Raw genomic sequence first — 19,627 nt, forward strand, 5'->3', positions numbered from 1 at the left:
TGAAAAATTTAGCTAGAATTATACTAGATTTCAGAGAAATTGTAGAACTAAAATAATGGTGTGTACAAGGAAAATGGAACAGGGAACTAGAAGAGGGTGAGCTAAATTTTATGCATAGTAGGAAGTAAATATGTATATTGATAATGAAAAAATATACTTACATTACTATTTTAATGTATAAATTTACTTAGGGTATATATGTATACACACACACATATATATATACACACACACATATATATACACACACACATACATATATGAAGTAGAAGAGCCAGAAAAAGTCACTAGAAGAATTAAAATTAGGGACTGGAGAGAGAGTGCAGCAAGTAAAGCACTTGCCTTGCATGTGGCAGAACGGAGTTCAATGCCTGGCACCCTGTATTGTTACCCCAGTCCACCAGGAATGACCAGAGTGCGGAGCCAGGAGTAAGCCCTGAGCACCACCATGTGTGGCTCAAAAGCCCCCACCCCCCAAAAGGAACTAAACAGTGATGTTTCTGAGGATATAGTTAGGCCACAATTTGCTTATAAGCTTTTCATATATTTATATCTTAAACCCTGTCCGTAGAGGTGGAGAGAGAGTAAAGTGGGAAGGTGCACATGGCTGAGCTTGGTTCAATCCCTGGCACCACATACTGTCCTCTGAACACTACCAGGAATGATCCCAGAGTGTTATTAGGTGTACTTAATAACCAAAAATCAATAAGCAAGCCTCATATTTGACTTTTTCATAATAAGTGACTTCAGCAATGAGAAAGAAATCCTGGTGTATATCAAGGGTAGAAAAGCTTTCCTGAAAAGAGCAGTTAGGGTTTTAAATGTTGTCATGGAGGATAGTATGCAAAGGATGAGTAATTCAGATACAGACAATATCCTGTTATTTATAGGACTGCATAGTGTTTTGTAGAAACCTTCAATGCTTCGTTGTAGTTGGAGAAAAGAGTTGGATTTCTTTACCAAAGTTTTCAAGTATTGAACATTCACTTTAAAATTTTTTTCCATTGATCTACAGTTTAATTTTTTCATGAATTTGTCATGAAAACATGTTCTAATGATCTAGTAATAATAACAATAAGGCTAAAGAGAGAACACAGGGGTTACAGTGCTTGCCTTGCCTTGTATGTATTTGATCTTTGGGGGACCACTATATATGATCCCTCCAGTACTGCCAAAAGTGACTCCTGAGCACCATCAGACCTCATCTATCTCCCCAAATAATAAATTTTATAAACAGACTTTTCCCCCCTGTGATTTTTGGACTGCACTGTGGCCTAGGGTCCACTTCTGGTGGTACTTGGCAGGGGAGCATGTGCAGTAATGGGGATTGAACCAGTTAGCTGTGTGCAAGGCAAGCCCTGTCTCTCCAGCTCTACGTAACTCTTATTTTTTTTAAAGGATCTTCCTCAAAATTCTTCCTTTTTTGAGAATCATTGAAATTTGAGTTGGGAAGTCTTAATAAAATTTACAACATTGGAATTAGATTTGAAGAGATCTCCGTCTCTTAGTACTGATGGTACTAAGAAATTGTTGATGAGAATCCAGACAATAGTCAATTTCTGAATTTTACAGTGATACTGTGAATGGAGAAAGAGATAAATACATATGAAAGTAGTTGACCATTTTGTTTGGATAGGTGTCGTCTGTCCCTCTGAAGCTGAAGCCTGATTACTGGAGTGAGAAACTACAGAAGGAAGCTGAAGCTTTTGCTTACTATCGCCGGACACACACTGCTAATGAGCGGCGCCGCCGTGGTGAAATGAGGGATCTCTTTGAAAAATTAAAGATCACCTTGGGATTGCTTCATTCTTCCAAGGTTTCCAAAAGTCTTATTCTCACAAGGGTAAGTTGACTGACAAATAGAAGTTTGATTTCAAGGCATGCTATGAGAAAGGAGTATAATTTGGAAGATGAAAGTATAACTTGTTTTCAGTACTTGAATGTGGCTTAGTGAACCCTTATGTTGAGTCAGTGGTTTTTCATTGAAAGTCAGATTCTGAGTTGTCTAGGTTTATGTTTTTGGGCCACGTGGTCAGGGAGTATTTCCTGACTAGGTGCTCAGAGAACCTTATGTTGTTCTAAGAGCTGAACTGTGTACCTTAACCTTTGAACTCTCTGGCCTATCAGATTTTAACTGGGGGGTTGGAGAGGTGTAGGAGGGAACTCCCCATAATGCTCAGGAGGCATTAGTTTCACACTAATGTCAGTGGGGGCATGATGGGAATGTGTGTCAGATACAGTGCCAGTAATTGAACCTAGGACCTCCCTTGTACAATGCATGTGCAAGTACAAGTAGTAAAGGTAAAGGTAAAGGCCCTCCCGTTGATCGTCGATTTGCTCGAGCGGGCCCAGTAACGTCTCCATTGGAGACTTTGTTGTTACTGTGTCTGGCATATCGAATACTCTCGGTAGCTTGCCGGGCTCTCCGAGAGGGGCGGAGGAATCGAACTCGGGTCGGCCATGTTGGCCGCTTGTAAGGCGAACGCCCTACCCGCTGTGCTATCGCTCCAGCCCAAGTACAAGTAGTACATGTGCAAATAATAGAATTCACTCTACTTCTTAAGCCATATCCCCCGTTCCAAAATCAGAGTTTTTAACTGACAGTTAACTCTTCAAATAATGTCAGAAACTCTAATAAATTCGGTTTACTGCCATCTCTTTACATTGGTTCTCTGTAGCACTATGAACAGTTTGTCACAGCACAAGTCATATTTTATCATACTTGTCAGTAGTTGACAGTCATTTTAAAAAGAAGATATGAAGTGTTTGGGCCAGGACATTAATACAGCAGGTAGGGTGTTTGCATTGCATCTGGCTGGCCTGGTGCAATCCCTGGCACCCCATACGGTACCCTGAGCACTGGGGGGAAACAAAAATAAAAATAGCAAAGTATGAAACATTCAAGTTTGTAGGTATTTTAACATTGCATACATTGTCTGAGGGAATTGCAGTTGTTGCTTTTAGTCAGAAGTTGGAGAAGGTAGGAATTTTAATCTGTAGAACCAAGTTATTTCAACCAGATTTTTTTGTTTTCTATTTTTGGGACATACCTGGCAATGCTTATTCCTGGCTCCGCACTCAGGAATTACTCTTGTGATGCTCAGTGCTCGGTTAACCATAAGGAATTATGCCAGGGATCAAACCTAGGTTGGCTGCATGCAATGCACGCTTCCTATCCTCTGTAATATCACTAGGACCCCCTCAACCGGATTTTACTTAGATAATGATGTTAAGGTTGATTAGGGAATCTAATTTACTTAGGGAATGATGTTAAGGTTGATTATTAAAATCTAAGAGTAAAGATTTGTTGTTTTCCTGCAGTTGTGATTATACCTGTTAGCTACAATGTTTCTCTTAGGAAAGAGATATGATTCATGTTCCCTGCAAATAAAATCTAGAAAGCCAAGTATTATTTCAACAAAAATAAGTTCTAGAACATAAACTTTTAGTTGTGCTGTGACTCTCTGGAGGATCTCAGGTCTGCATGACTACCAGACCTGAGATCCTATCTGGGTTCTTTTTTGTTTGTGGATATTCACTTGTTTGGTTGGTATTTTGTTTTAGAGCCACACTCAGTGGGCTCAGGGCTTACTCCTGACTGTGCTGAAGGATCACTCCTTGTGGTGCTTGGTGGATCATAGGGGATCAAACCCAGGTTGACTGTATGTAAGGCAAATGCCCTACTCTCTGTACTATCTCCCCCCTCCCCTACACTTCTCCTACATAGTGTGAGTGGCTTTTTTTTTTTTCTTAAATGTAGGATTACTGTTTATTCAGCCACTGGTTAAGCTTACTGAAGCAGGCATAAACACCGCATTACATTTTTTTTTTTAATTTTTAAATTTCATTTTTATAAATTGTTCACAATAATTGTTTACGTTCAATATTTCAACACCAATCTCACCATTATACCTTCACACCATCATTTTATTTCGAATTTTCCCACCACTCCCCAAGCCTGCCCCATAGGCAGATGATAAATAATTTATTTTGTATTGCTTGTTATGAATAGTATGAGATGTTGTTTGGCCACAAAAGCTGCCGCATGCTCCTGGGAAATATAAAATTTTTTAAATGTTTGGCATCCGGAGGCATCTCTGTGGCATGCTGCTCTCTTCCTAGATTATTTTGTGAGACTCTGAATTATGGCCATTAATGCACTTAAGTGGGCTGATTTTCATCTTTTTTGAGATTTATTTATGCGTCTCTGAAGCAAGGCCCACTCTGAAGCAAGGCAAATAAATGAGCTTGCATAGCTGAGCCAGAGGTGGTTTGTGGGCATAACTCTCACATACCTAACTTTTGGCCATTTAATTTCTCAGGAAACTTGGTCCCAAGTTGTTGTGGTCTGGTCAGAGGCACAGTGGCAGTTTTGGGATATTAAGGAGTCTGAAGGCACTATCAGGCTGCTGATGCACTCGCCCCACAGGTACAGGTTGACCTGCTGGGTGGCACGATACCCCATGTGTGGTTTTAAAGGCATTGAAATGTCCACAAATATTAAATTTTAATTTTTGCTTTTGAGGAATTGTATAGCCAGGCTCTATGTAGCTCAGTGGTTGAGCGTGTGCTTTACTAAAAAGAGGTGTGTAAGCGTTACTTGTTTTCAGGAAAGAACAAATTGAGTGATGGCATTATTAACAATTTCTCTTCCAGGCATTCAGTGAAATTCAGGGATTAACAGATCAGGCGGACAAGTTGATAGGACAAAAAAATCTCCTGACTCGCAAACGAAATATTTTGATACGCAAAGTATCATCTCTTTCAGGTGAGATATGTGAATGATTACTGATATGTAATAAACAACTCATTGAGCAGAAGTCTTTAGTAGACCTTACTTTAATTATTTTGCTGGGGTCTCCAATCCAGTGTGTAGGATGCCCAGGGACCCCTTCTGAGAAATTCTTGGCCAATCAGGCTATCAATTCAGTACAAGAAACCAAGGATGCAGTATTTATTGCTCATGCCTTCTTGTTCTGGTGATCCAGCTGGGGTTGGCCACAAACAAGACAAACACCGTAACCCTCCTCTACTGTCTCTCCTGTCTTATTAGTAGATCTTTTAAATAGTTTAAGATTGTTTTCTCTCTCTCTCTCCCTCCCTCCCTCCCTCCCTCCCTTCCTTCCTTCCTTCCTTCCTTCCTTCCTTCCTTCCTTCCTTCCTTCCTCCCTCCCTCCCTCCCTCCCTCCCTTTTCTTTGTTTTCTTAAAAGCTGAGTTGTCTTTGGACTGAATGGGACATTTCTTCTGGTTTATAATTTTGCTTGTAAATGAACTGGATTTTGGATTGCTCTGCATTCATTATTATGTAAGCTTATAGAGTGAATGACAATTTCTTTGATTGACCTATAGGTAAGACAGAAGAAGTAGTCCTGAAGAAGCTAGAATATATTTATGCAAAACAACAAGCTTTAGAGGCACAAAAAAGAAAGAAGAAGATGGGGTCAGATGAGATTGATGTGTCTCTCAAAACTGGAAAACAACCTGGAGGATCTTCTACATCATCTGTAGATCTGGGAGAGATGTTTATAAATAACAGGACAGGGAAACCTTTGATTCTTTCCAGGAAGAGGGACCCGGTCACAGGTAGGTGGTACATTTATTTTCCTTAATATAGACGAACTTCAGTTTTTTGTGGTGGAATTGAGTGTCTTCTTTTGACCCTAGCTTTAGTTTTAATGAATTAAAAATGAATTGTATAACAAGTAGAATTTAAGCTACAATAAATTTCAATTCTAGTTTTATACCCTATAGCAAATTTTTTGTTTTTGATTGAGCCAAATCCCTGTTTATCTGAGGGGCAATTCTGGCCTTGCTCAGGAGTGAGCCTTGATGGTACTATGTATGTGGTGCCCAGTATTCAAACTGGGTCTCTGGGATGCAAGGCAAGCACCTTAATCACTGTGTACTATCTCTCCTCTGCACTCGTAAATTTTAAGAGGTTATAGTAGTGGTAATGTAAGACCTACTTTGTTTTTGTTTTACAGCCACACTTGGCAGTACTCAGAGCTTACTCCTGGCTCGGGTCATTCCTGTCAGTGCTCCAGAGGACTATATAGGGTGCTGGGGATCAAACCTGGGTGAGCTGCCTGCAAAGCAAGCACCTTGCCCATTGTACTATCACTCTGGCCTCAAGACCTACTTTGTTGTTACTGTTTTTGTTTGTTTATTTACTTTGGGCTACACCACATGCTCAGGGGTTACTCCCAGCTCTGAATTCAGGAATAACTTTTGGCAGTGCTCAAGGACCATATGGGATGCTGCATGCATGGCAGGTGCTGTACTATCTCTCCAGCCCCAGGACCTACTTTCGATAGTACTCTATAGACTTTTTTTCTCCCCCTAGTGATTCAATGTGTTGTTTAAAAATCTGCCATCTTTCCAAACTTTAAACATGAATTCTTAATTTCCTTGCAGTTCAGCCCATGATTTTTGGATGTTTGGGTCTAGCTAAAGCAAATTGAAAATTCTAAAATACTTTTGCTAGGAGTATAGTTCAGAGGTAGAGTATGTGCTTCATTCACCAGGTCCTAGTGCTGACCCCCTGCACCAGAAAAAATGTGGCAGGATTTAAATTCTTGCTCTTTCCTCTTAATTTTGGAAGTGAGACTGTAATGATCTTTGTTTTGGGGCCACACCTCACAATGTTCAGCAGTTAACTTCTGGCTCTGCACTCAGGAATTACTCCTAGGTGCCTGGGGAACCAAATGGGATGCCAAGTATCAACCAGGGTGGCCATGTGCAAGGCAGGCAGCACCTGTCTGCTGTATTCCTGGACTCTGACCCAGAACTATATAGGTTTTATATTACTTGTTTATATTCTTAGATTCCTTTTTTTCCTTTTTTTGTTTGTTTGTTTTGTTTTGTTTGTTTTTTGCCTGTTATCAGTGAGAAGTCTGTCTTTTTGTTTTTGGGCCACACCTGGCCCTCTTCAGGACTTACTCCTGGCTCTGTGCTCAGGGATCGCTTCTTTTGTGACTCTGACTCTGGAAACCCTGTGGAGTACTGGGGATTGAACCTGAATCAGCTGCGTGAAAGTGCTCTGTCTGTTTTCCTGTCTTAGACATGGAAATGAGTAAGCATTTAACGCTGTAGAATCAAGTAATACTTTGTCTAATAAGACAGAATTTAAATGGTCATTTAGTCTTTCCTTTCAAAGATGGGGGGAAAATCAAATAATTTTGTTAGCAGCGTAAAGGAAAGCAATTAGAGATAGAATTGTGTGTTTTCATCTGGACTTGCTAACAAGATTTAACCATAATTACACTGAAAAACTGGTTCCTATACCTCAACAAGAAATTCTGTTTCCTTAGGAGAATTAGAGGACAGATAGATAACCATTTCTCAAAAGTAGTACAGAAAGTAAATTTAGGGGCCAGAGTGATAGTACCCTAAACTTGTAGCGTACTTGCCATGCACATGGCTGACCTGGGTTCAATCGTGGCCATCCCATGTGGTCCCTGGACACAGCCAGGAGTAAGTCCTGAGTACACATTGGTGTGACTCAAATAAAATAAAAAGAAAAGAAAAAGTAAATGCAGAGTTGGGGTTCTCTGATTAAATTTGAAATTCACTTATTTCCTTTTAAGTCACTGTGGTTTTTTAGGTTACATTAGCATTGTTTGATCTTTAATTTCTGATCTTCCTTTCAGAAAATACCTTACCTTCTAACACTCCACACACCTCTGCCAACATTGTGATGACTCCACAAGGACAATTGCTCACCTTAAAAGGTCCTTTATTCTCAGGACCAGTGGTAACTGTTTCTCCTGCTCCCTTAGAAGCAGATCTGAAGCCACAAATTGCCAGTAATACTATGGCTCAATCAGGTATGTTCTAAGTGGTCTCATGGGTAGTGAAGTGTTGTCTATGCCTCATATCTCACAGGGAGGGAGAAAAGCCTTTGAATATGTTCTATATGATTAAAAGGCTACTCTGTTTGTTTTTGCTAGTGTAAGAGAGTATCCCTCCTCTTTTTTTTTTTTGTTTCTATTTTTTGGCCACACACAGTGATGCTCAGGGGTTACTACTGGCTTTGTGCTCAGGGATCCCTGGAGGTGCTTGGAAGAGATCATATGGGGTGCCAGGATCAAACCTGGCTTGGCTGTTTGCAAGCCAAGTACACTACTTCCTATACTGTCTTCAATCCAGATCTTTTAAAGAACATTTTTGCCTGTATCTGAGGTAGTGATTGGGAGCCACTCCTGGTGATACTTGGACCAATTGCTAACATGAAAATTTGCTGCACTGCCCAATGTTGTTGGATACCTCTAGGGCCATCTTGACAGTGATGGGACCCAACAGGGCTACCCCCGATGGTCCTGGAGAGGGCTGGGACATGAGGTGCTGGGAATTGATTCACAGATCTCTTTCATATAAAGCAGGTCCAGTCTTTTGAGGTATTTTTCTTGCCTTTGATTTTTTTTTTTTAATTGGGAATTGGCAACAGTTGTGATCTCAAGTGTTTTGTTTGTTTGTGGGCTACACCTGGTGCTCAGGGATTGGTTAATCCTAGCTCTACATTCAGTAATCACGCCTGGTGGGCTCCAGGATCATATGGGGAGAACAGGGATGGAACCCCAGTCAGTCCTGTGCAAAGCAAGCACCCTTACCCGCTTTATTATTGCTTTATTAATTTGGGAGAGATAACTTAGTGATCACAGTGTATGCCTTGAATGCTTAGGCAACCAGGTTTACTCCCCAATACTCCTGGCTCCCCCTGAACTCTGGAAAACCCAGCCATCTCAGGGTGTTGTGGTCCCAGTGACCCCTATACCCCTGGGTCCTGAGACGGGTTTGAGCAACTGTTCAGGCCTATTGGTCAGGTGTTGTTGGGATTTCCCTCCAATTAATTTTGTGTTGTCTTCTAAGATGGTGCACCGCTAGTCTGATTCAGTTTGAGCACCATTTCCTTTAAGGCCGAAAGGAAAACCATGGAAAGAGGCTTCACTTTGATGAATTAGGTCCTAAGAATATTAACTTTCTGTTGAAGTAAAAGATTATCCTTATCAGTGCCAAGTGCTGGTTCTGTTAAATCAGGAGGAGCCATTTGTTGTTTTGGGGCTGCCTCTGCTCCTCTTCCCGGCCCCCCCCCCCCCCGTTAGAGGAAGAATTTTCATCTTCTTGGTGTGAGTTATCAACTGATAAATTTTTGTTTTGGAATTTGGAGCCATACTTAGTGGTGCTTGGGGATTACTACTGACTCTCTATTCAGGGGACTGCAACACCTTGAAATGGTACTTGAGTATGAATGAAAGAGAGAATGCTTACCCAGTAAAAAATAAATGAAAATTTTTTCCTTCCCCAGAAAATGACGACTTATTTATGATGCCAAGAATTGTTAATGTGACATCACTGGCCACAGAGGGAGGTTTGGTTGATATGAGTGGCAGCAAATATGAAGTTCCTGATGGCAAACCACCTGACCACCAAAAAAACACTGTTAGGAATGAAGCTAATTCCTTTGAAGATTCCGGCAGAATCCCTTCCAGAGGCAGTCATAGAGATGGCCGAATGACACTGGGTTCAGCAAAGGTGTTTCTGACAAATAAAGATTCTGGTATTCCACAAATAGTTGACATTTCCAGTGCCCAAGAAACACAAGAGCTCCTACCTAAAAAGATTCCTGGTGATGGTAGAGGGAGTCAGTATAAATGGAAAGAGAGTGAATCAAGACGGGAGAGACTGAAGCCAAAGGAATCTCCATTTCACAAATTACAGATGAAAGATCTCAAGGACTCGAGCATAGAGCTGGAACTGAGAAAGGTGGCATCTGCTATAGAGGAAGCAGCGCTGGATCCTGGCGAACTGCTCGCTAACATAGACGATGAGGACGACACTGATGAGACGCTGACTTCTCTGCTCAACGAGATTGCCTTTCTTAATCAGCAGCTAAATGATGACTCTGGCAGCCTGGCTGAACTGCCCAACACGATGGATGCAGAGTTCCCTGGAGATACTCGGAGGGCTTTTATCAGTAAACTTCCTCCTGGGAATCGGGAAGCTTTCCAGGTTGGCCACTTGGAGACTGGTTTAAAAGAGTTGCCTGATGTGCAAGGAGAGAGTGATTCTGTCAGTCCCCTCCTCTTGCACTTGGAAGATGATGACTTTTCTGAGAATGAAAAGCAACTTGCAGAACCAGCCTCTGAGCCAGATGTTCTTAAGATTGTTATTGACTCTGAGATGAAGGATTCCCACCTTTCCCACCGGAGAGCCAGTGACAGAGGGAAGAGTACTACTGGCATCCCTCCAGAAGCTGACAGTATGTCCTCACCCCCCGTACTACATATGAAGGCTGGCCCAGAGAACAACAGCACAGATACTTTGTGGAGACCCATGCCAAAATTGGCACCTTTAGGTTTAAAAGTAGCTAATCCTCCCAGTGATGCAGATGGTCAGAGCCTCAAGGTGATGCCTTGCTTGGCACCAGTAGCTGCCAAAGTTGGGTCGGTCAGGCACAAAATAAACTTAACAGGGAATGACAAGGAATGCCGGGAAAACAAGGTGATGCCTACATTGGCACCTGTTGTGGCCAAATTTGGAAACTCTGGGGCCTCATCAAGCTCTGCAGGGAAATGAACTAGTTTGTCTGCAGGCTGAATCCAGGCTGTGATGGGAAACCTCCTCTCTCTGCAGGCATCTGTTTGTGTCATGGAATTGTGATCCTTGACTTTGATGCAGTAGTTAATGGTAGAGAAGGGTAGTAGGGTGCTGACCTTGATACAAGAAATTACTGCTATGAAATTCTGATCATGTTAAAATGTGTTACCTCACTTGTGGTGCTGGGTCTCCTCATCCTCTTTTAAGAAGATGTGATCCATTACTGAACACGAGGTGCCCCTCTTACCCAAGGAATTCATAATAAGACTATAGGTCCATAGTAGTTCTTAGTTCTTTACTCCCAGAGAAAAAGCTGCTTGTGACTTTGAAGTTCTATGGACTGATCTGTAGTTGATAGCTGTTGTGTAAGTTAAGTCTGAAATCCAAGGAATGTGATGCACTGTGCAAAGGGATCCAGAAGAGATTTTTTTTTAAGTTGGTGTTTCAAGTATAGGGGAAAGAGGATGGTTACCATGGAATACCAAAGTGAAGGACTTCGTGTCATTCATCAAGAAGTTCTCTTCTTTTATGTCCCAAGTAGCTTCCATTCCCTCACCTTTTCAATCAGAATTACAATCCCAAGCCTTCTCATAGTTGGAATGCTTTTAACTTTTATAACTAAGGTAATTATTTTGAGGTGTTAAAAATAATACTAGTTCTCCCTTACTGTCTGGGTGTTGAAAAGACCATTTCACAGTGCCAGGGATTTCTACTAAGAATGTATATTTTGGAGGTAAGCATAGAGGGAGCTCTTCCCCTTTCACAAATCAAAGATATTCTAAAATGAAAAGCATTCCCTCCCCAGACTAGAGACAGTGGCCAAAATTTTAAAAATGTAGGGCTGGGTATTTTTCCAAATCAAACCAGCCTCCTGGTGCTTGAAGGAGCTATTACCTGCACAGGATGTAAAGAAAAGTCAAGACCCATTAGGCACTCTTTACCAGGGAAATAACGGCAGTATTTGAATCACAAGATATATTTTTTATTATCTGCTACCATGGATTCAGTGATCTGTAGAGCTTTTTCACTCATTAGCTGTCAGGGTATGAAGGACTGGCAGCTTGTAAAGATAAAGATATTTATATTTTTGTATAGTTGTTTTCATAGATTTCTCAATGGCTGAAGTTTTCAACCTAGAAGATGAGATTTGTATTGAGTATAGAAATGATGTTTCCTATCTAGTTTGTAAATAATCATGGTGCACTTGAGGGGTCTCTTGGAAACTCCTGGGGCAAGAATCACTATTCTGAAAATGTATGGACTGGGATTTAGCTGCTGCATTTTGCCTTTCTTAAATAATTATCTTTTGGAATGTAACCCCTGTTCTGTCTTCCTTGACAGGAAATGCTTGTGTTGCAAAAAACTTAACACAAGAGCTTCCAAGCCTTGGGCTGTGCCTGAGTGATAGCTGTTTCCTCTACATCCCCTGCCTTTTCCCCAAGTACCACTCAACATATCTTTAGAACTAGATTGTGAGATCAACCTTAATAGTAGCCAGTGAATTTTTACTTCTATGGTTTGGTCTAGTTCTAGTAACTCTGGTAATCAACACATCGAAAAGGATGGGAAAACTTCCTTTGCAGATTGTAGTTGGGAGCAAGTTCTTTTGTTGGTATTGTGCTACTTGCCTTTCTAGACCTGCTCAGTGTTCACCCTTCTCTCCTAAGAATTACCTAATGAAGCCGAGAGTAGGTAAAAGATGCCTCCTCAGCTTCTCATTATCTCCCTCCTACTCCTTTTTAATCCAGCATATTTCATTCAATGCCTTAGCCAATGAATCCAGCACCCATATCCCCTCCCAGTATTTGTCCTTGGAGATGCTAGTACTTTAATCTAAGTATAGCAGTTTCCCATTATTTACTTGCTTGTCTCGTCCTCACATTTCCTCCTGACTTCCCAAGGCTCTTGCTATGGTGTTTGAGGGTCAGCCAAGGAATAGGCGAGTGAGTGAATAATCCTCAGGAAAAGGACCATTCTGTTTCTGAACACTGTTCCCTTTTTTAGAAGAAAACAAACATGCTTGATGGGTAGATATTTGACTATGAGCAATGAATACAAGATGGAAATGAGAGGTGACAATTCCAAGTGTTCTTGGAAGACTGCAGATACTATTTCAATACCCCTTCCCCATAAGATGATGGTGTTTACAGAACCTCTTAGAATTTGGGATTCGCCAGCTTTTATAGAAGAGGGCTCAGTCTTCAGAAAAATTCTAGTCTTCATAGAAATCTATAATCTCCAAAAAAATTTTAACCTTTCACCTTATTCCAGGAGAAACTGATCTATGAAAAAATATATGTGATTATGGAATATGTAGTTGAGTGAGAGGAATGGAGGTGTCTGCGTGATAGTGAGCTCTCACCCTAACTGTATATCAGAAGCATGATCTCAGTAGACCAACAATTCGCCTTTTTATACATCTGTAAATAAATGGAATGTTTTTAAGAATATAATTATGTCAGATTTAGCTTTTTCTTTTATATATTAAATATATATCTTTTCTTTTTTGCTTTTGAAAAATGACTATTTTTTTAGAAATCTACGGACAGAAGAAGCTTGGCAGTTGAAAGGCAGAATGTATAAACTTGAAATAAATCAGTTATAATAACAAAAGCAGTATTTTCCGTACTTGGTGTTGGGAGGTTTATGCTGAATTGGAGTAGAGAATTTCATTGCTTTGACCTATTTGATAAATGCTGCTGAACTTGCTTTGCCATAAGAACTTTCTTCAGTTATCAAAATTTCTGACATATCATAGAGGAGACATTTTGTTATTCTAGTCCTTGCAGTTTATACATGGAGTCTTCAAAATACTGTGTGACATGGTGGCAAGTATTTCTCTGAAGAAGTTCTACAGTGAGAGAGGCTGCCTTGTAGTATCAATATGTACAAGGAGATAAGCCACAGAATATGAACAGTTTCTTAGATATTAAGAACAATAGATTTTCTTTAGTTTTTTGTTTTGGGCCACACCTAGAGATGCTCCTGGTGGTGCTGAGGGGACCTTACAGGATTCCAGGATCGAAGTCAGGATGGCAAGCACCCTACCTCTCTCTATATGCTCTCTCCAGCCCCAGACTATAGGTTTTCCTAGAATATGATACAGATTGACTAATTTGAGGATTTATCCGCCCCCCACACAGCCTAAAGATAAACCAAGAAACCTTATTAAAGGACTTTAACATAAGATCACTAAACAGATCATATCCAGTTAGAAAGACTTTTAATATTTCTTTGTCTAATTTTATAGTAAGTACAGCTTTTCTCCCTCAGAATTATGAAGCAAAACTTCAGTAGGCCTTTTTGTAACTGATTTGGAGGGTTTTTGAACATAAGTAGTCAGTGCATATATTATTTTGGACATGTAGTAGTAGTAAAAGGGGGCTTGTTTTTGCTTTCCTTCGAACTATACTGGTGAAGATACTGACGGGTAATTTGAGAGGTAAATGCACTTTGAAGGTAAGTCTAAAAATGACGATAAACCTTCCTCACTGCCTGCTTATTTAAGGGGAAAAAATACAAAGTAGGCAGCACATTTTCAGGTTCTTACATAGTAATTAATAACCAAAAATCAGAATATACTTTTTGCATAGAACTTGACTTTGAAGAAAGTGCTTGAAAGGGCATCAGTACTTCCATGTCATTATCTTTTAGTGAAATTTTACATGAAAGTGAATAGGTGGAATTAGAAAATAATAAAGCTGAGGTACTCATTCTGCCATTTTGAGGAGGGAAAAGCCAAGAGTGAATTTTTTTATATTAAAGGGAAATTATACTAATATACAACTTTTTAACTGAGGCATAGTTGTATGTCAGACATTGCTAAACTGCTATACACATACATGTGTGTTGAATAGTAGTGATGGTGTATGTTGGGAGGGTGAGAGGCTAGAACATGGAATGAGTGGAGAATTTTGAAAAAAATCTAAACTATTAAACACTTATTTTGAACTCTGTTGTTAAAAGAGCTTTTGTTAAACAAGAAAGCAAGAAGTCTTGAAAGTATTGTTTTGAGATCTATCCTGTTTCCAGCTGCAACCATTGGTCTTAGCTGTCTCTCAGTGCCTTGCATGTAAAGGTGCTCAATAAATATTTTAATGAACAAATGTTTACTTTAACCTGTTCCAGGAAATTAAAGTTGCAACTATTTGCATGTCAAGTCTAGGATGAAATTTAAAATTAATGATCATAGAATAAAACAATTGTATGCATCTAGACATCTAGAAAATTGTATACATGATTAGGACACATTGAAGAAGAATAAAAAGTGAAATAGTGCATGGATGGTGAACTACTAATGTAAGGGTGTCAGCTGCATTTTTAAGGGTGGGGCAGGTGGCAAGTACTTGATTTGGAGATGAATCCTGTTCATAAAGCATGGAAACAGTCTACAGCCCATTCCCATCTTGTCTCCTCAATGACTTCATGGTACCCATACAGTAAAGGTGGGTCTAAATTGTGAAGAATTAGAAATAGGTGGCTTTGGCCTAAGACAGGAAGTATTCAAATCCCATTCATCTACACTGTTTCCCTTTCCACCTAAACCACTTAGACAAAAGAGCTTGGATTTTTCCTCTAATTTTAGCCCCAATTGACAGTAATTTGGAAAATGTTTTCTCTGGGCAGCGTTAGACAGTAAATAAGAATGGCACTTGGTAAATCAGTCTATCTGGCCATGTGTGAAAACCACTCACTAATGGACACTAGCAACCTGGACGTGGCACTTGCTGGGGAATGCAGCACACAAGGAAGGACACCAGGTGGCACTACTTTTAAGCAGACAAGAGGTTCAAAGAGCCAGCCTGTTTTCATCCATTGTAGCTGAGGGCTGCTTTCTCCAGATTTGGGGAATAAAGGACAAGATCGTCGTCTTTGTCATATCTCAGTGCATGGTTTAAGGGAAGGAAGCCTCAAGCCTCTAATAACTATTGACAGTTGCTCTTCTAGAAAATGACCTCCCTGATCTTTCACTGATCTTGGTTTTCGTATGTGGATACAATAGACAATATAGCTATTTTGGCCACAAATGAGAAGGAACTAAGTGGGCTATCCGCCCCTATTTTTCTTCTTTTTGGGGTCACACCCGCTGATGCTCAGGGGTTACTCCTGGCTCTGCACTTAGGAATTGCTCCTGGGGGTGCCTGGGGGACCATATGGGATGCTGGGAATTGAACCCGGGTCGGCTGCATGCAAGTACCTGCTGTACTATCGCTCCAGCCCCATCCGCCCCTATTCTAACATGACTTCTCCCCCGAGAATTTCAAAGATCTGGATCAGGATGTGTCAGTGGGTACTCTGGAACCTCTTATGGCTTCTGTTAACCTTTTCATTAGGTAGTTCTCTAACAGTGAAGGAGAGTGAAGTTCCTAGTAATACATCTGTAGACTGCGATGCCTAGCAAAGATGTTCTTTGCCACCACATACATCATTAAGCTATCACTAAATCTAGCGCCACAAGCGTGACAGTGACCTCGCCAAGTAACCATACTAGGAAAATTGAATTCACGAGTGTTTGGGGGGATCGAGGAAGAGATGTGAAACTACGAAGTGTCCTGTGCTGTGAGTTTTGGGGGCTAAAGATGCTGCGAAACCAGTGTATCGCATGGGTTCATTGGTCTTTACACGCCAAAACCTCGACTCAAGGTTGCCTCCTGCCCCGTTGTCCTTGAACCTTTGAAACATTTCTTAGTGCTTTTAAGAACATTTCAGGGAGCCGGAGTGGTAGTCCAGCGAATCGTGCTTGCGATCCGGGCTTGATCCCTGGCACCCCATATGGCCTGAGGAGTAGTAGGCCCTGAACCCTTCCGATTGTGGCGCCTTAAACCAAAAGTGTGCAAAACCTTAAAGGTTTTCTCGGGAGTTATCTCCATGTAGGTCAGTGCTCTGGCCGGGTCGCTAGCAGAAACAGCCCTGACCGCTGTCACCCCACCACTTGGGTGTTGGAAGCAGCCTCACCGCTGCACTCAAATCTTGTTTTGGGGTTACTTGCAGCTTGGCTCTCTTGGGCCTATCAAACGCCGGCCGTAGCCCCGTGGGGGGGTGTGGTTATCGTCCCCTCGGGGCTCAGGGAAAGACTGTCCTCCAGGGTACCAGGCCTGATGATACCATAAAAGGCTGGTTCTCACAATTCTCAAGCCATGTTCTATTGACCTACATTCGGAGCGATCCCTGCCGGGCTGCTTTCCTCGGAACCCGGGCTCTAATCCCCAACTCTCTACGTCCTAGGCCTTGCCTTGGCTCCGCCTCCAGGAACCGACTCCTCCACTCCCGAGCCGCCCTCGCGGGCACAGGCCACACCCCCTGCCCGAGGCCCCGCCCAGCCGGCCCGGCGCTCGGCCCGGGAGGTAGTTCGCGTTTTGAGCCGCTCGTGCCACCATAGCTGCGGCTGCCGCTGCTCCTGCCGCGGCGGAGCTGAAATCGCCGAGCGCGATGCCCGAGGGCGCTGTGAGCCGGGAGGTCCCGGTGTCCGGGGGCTGGTAAGGCTGGGGCCGAGCCGGGGCGCTGACGCGGAGCCGAGGCCCCCGCGGGGGTGGAAGGAAAAGGTCCTGGATTCGAGGAGAGGGCCCGCAGCGTGCTCCGGAGGGTCGGGGTGGGGGAGGGCGGCCCCCGTGGCCACAGGAAGGGGCGCCCGGCCACCGCGAGCCCAGCGTCGGCTGTCCCCCCGGCCGTCCGCGCACACGTCCTAGTGACCCCCAGTGGGATTGCTCAGCGGTCTCCTCCCTGGGACACTGCAGTTGCCATGGGAACGGCTGGGCATTAACGCGTACCGGTCCAGCCTCCGTCCTCGGGTTCAGCCCATCCCTTGAGTTAAACGCCTCTAACAGAGGCCTGGCATTTATTCGCGGCTCGGCTCTTTTTGCTCCCTTTTTCCCTTTTTTAATGGGTCCGGCCTTTCGACGTTGTAAGAAACCACGTAGGGCTTAAAGGCCGGAGTGAGAAGAGAGGGCAGTACCTGTAGAGAAGAGCTGCAGACCTCACTGGGCACAAGGTCAGGTGGCCTCTGCTGTCTCAGGTCAGTGACTGGGCAGACTGGAAGGGCCTTCCGAGGAGGAAGGCAGCGCCGCTGTTGAGACAAGTCCCAAGAACCTGGCTAGGCACTGCTCCCGGAGCTCCCTAGGATGGCTGTGGAAGGCTCAACCATCACCAGCCGGATCAAAAACCTGCTGCGGTCCCCGTCCATCAAACTTCGCAGGAGTAAGCCGGGGAATCGGCGCGAGGACCTCAGCTCCAAGGTGAGCCTGCGTCCAGACCTACCGCTTTCCAGTCCTGCCTCCTTCTTCCCCGCTCTCTTCCCTGCTACCTCTTCAACTTCCCCTTCCTTGGGAAAGAGAGCTAGAAGCTCCTGTAGGCTGGAAAGGATCCTGAGCGCGCATCTCAGCCCCTGGAACCAGCCCTGATTGGTTTTTGGTTAAGGAGGAGCAGCAGGGGTGGGCGTCCTGAGATTGGTCAGGGAGAAGTGACTGGAAGGAAGGCGACCTGGGTTCAGCCAGGGCCTCACTCTGTATTAAGTCTGTGCTTGGGGAAGCCAGTTGATTAACTATGACTCAGTTTCCCTTCTTGGAAGAAGACAGTGGGAGCAGTACCTGCTGAAGGGTTAAGCTGTGACTAATATGACTGCCAGCACTGGTGTCACAGCTGGGGTTATGTAAGACCGTAGTAGCCCAAGGAAATACACAAGCACACCTGGTCTCAGAAATTGATTTGGCAAATACCCTTGCTTGAGGTTGAAACAAATGTTCTCTTCAAGAAACTTCATTTTAGCCGAGTTTCTTGGCCTCTTAGGAATGATAACATGCAAGGAACCAGCCAAGTACCAATCAAAGGGTTCTCCTAGCTTGCCCTTGAGCATTATTTCTTCTCATCACTTTCCCTAGGGTCACATCTCACCCTGTAGTGGAAGCTCCACCCCACCCCCCACCCCTAGGGCAAGGTGCTTTCCATTTCCTCACTTGTTTGGGTGTTGGACTTGAAGCTTTCTTCAACTCTTTTGAACCAGACAATTTTGGGAATACAGAAGCAGACTAAATTTATTTAATCCCTCAGGTGATCTGAGATTTTGTTCCCTTAGGATCAGATTCGACTCTGTATTCTATGAGCAGCCTGTAAACACGGTAGTCTTATGTGGTACAGGATTGCCAGGGGGAGAGGCGATTGGGACATTAAAGTTTTATTGCTTTGCCTGTATCTCTCCAGAGATCAGCAAAGCCAGGGAGGAATGATTCAGAATGCTAACATCCCACAGGGCAGGCTGTTGATCTCCCAGTTCAGATCCATCCCTTAGTAGACACGCTTCTTTGGGTTTGGTCAAGAGATGGACAACTTCCCCGAGCAGAGATATTGAATCAGAATTGACTACAAGATTCCCTGGCATGGACAGAATGACCCTTCCAGGGAATCTTACTAATCCTTCTTCCTATTCATTGAACAGGAGAATGAACTTGAATTTTAGAAACTGTCTTTATTTGACAGTTATTTTTGTGTTGCATCATTTTTAGTATGGTGAGTGCTCAGTTTCTTCACTGTCACTGCCATCTTGTTCATCCATTTCCTTGAGCAGGCACCAGTAACGTTTCCTTTCGTCCTAGTCCTGAGATTTTAGCAAGTGCCACATTGGAGGCTCTTTCAGGGTCAGGGGAATGAGACCCATCATTGTTACTGGGTTTTGGCATATTGAATACGCCATGGGGAGCTTGCCAGACTCTGCTGTGCGAGCAGGATACTCTCAGTAGCCTGCAGGGTTCTCTGAGAGTTGGAGGCGGGGTTGGGGGGGGGGGGGGCGAGCCCTGAGGGGCTCTTGCTCAGTTTCTTGACTGGTAAAAATTGGTACAGATCAGCAATAAAATATAGCAATCTTTTTCTACCATTTGCTTCCTGGTAGAAATCTATGGTGGGAATTTAGTCTTTGGTATTAATAGTCATTGTGGTCTGAAATCCACAAGGTATGGGTGCCATTCTTTAAACTTCCCAGGTCATTGACATATTCAGCAGATGTTTGTTGTGTGCCTGTGCCTAATTTATGTGGAATCAGTG

At 43.0% G+C, this 19,627-nt stretch overlaps 2 protein-coding genes across 5 annotated transcripts in view; both read left to right on the top strand.

The window, feature by feature from the left end:
• Positions 1-13,239, top strand: part of MGA (MAX dimerization protein MGA) — a 78,073-nt gene extending 64,834 nt beyond the window's left edge. For 2 of the 4 annotated variants that reach the window (XM_056134473.1, XM_056134474.1), the window contains exons 19-23: positions 1,637-1,843; positions 4,657-4,768; positions 5,351-5,584; positions 7,651-7,827; positions 9,306-13,238. In XM_056134473.1, the coding sequence (XP_055990448.1) occupies positions 1,637-1,843; positions 4,657-4,768; positions 5,351-5,584; positions 7,651-7,827; positions 9,306-10,576 (2,001 nt within the window). In that variant the 3' untranslated portion in view covers positions 10,577-13,238. Of the gene's footprint in view, positions 1-1,636; positions 1,844-4,656; positions 4,769-5,350; positions 5,585-7,650; positions 7,828-9,305 lie in introns of all 4 variants that reach the window. The other 2 variants (XM_056134472.1, XM_056134475.1) reach the window with 2 other exon arrangements.
• A 3,697-nt stretch (positions 13,240-16,936) lies between these two features.
• Positions 16,937-19,627, top strand: part of MAPKBP1 (mitogen-activated protein kinase binding protein 1) — a 51,735-nt gene continuing 49,044 nt past the window's right edge. The window contains exons 1-2 of the mRNA XM_056133750.1: positions 16,937-17,073; positions 17,610-17,829. Of these exons, the coding sequence (XP_055989725.1) occupies positions 17,716-17,829 (114 nt within the window). The 5' untranslated portion in view covers positions 16,937-17,073; positions 17,610-17,715. The remainder of the gene's footprint in view (positions 17,074-17,609; positions 17,830-19,627) is intronic.

Source organism: Sorex fumeus, unplaced genomic scaffold, assembly GCF_029834395.1.
Source record: "Sorex fumeus unplaced genomic scaffold, SorFum_2.1 ptg000098l, whole genome shotgun sequence".
In the NCBI taxonomy this organism is placed as follows: Eukaryota; Metazoa; Chordata; class Mammalia; order Eulipotyphla; family Soricidae; genus Sorex; species Sorex fumeus.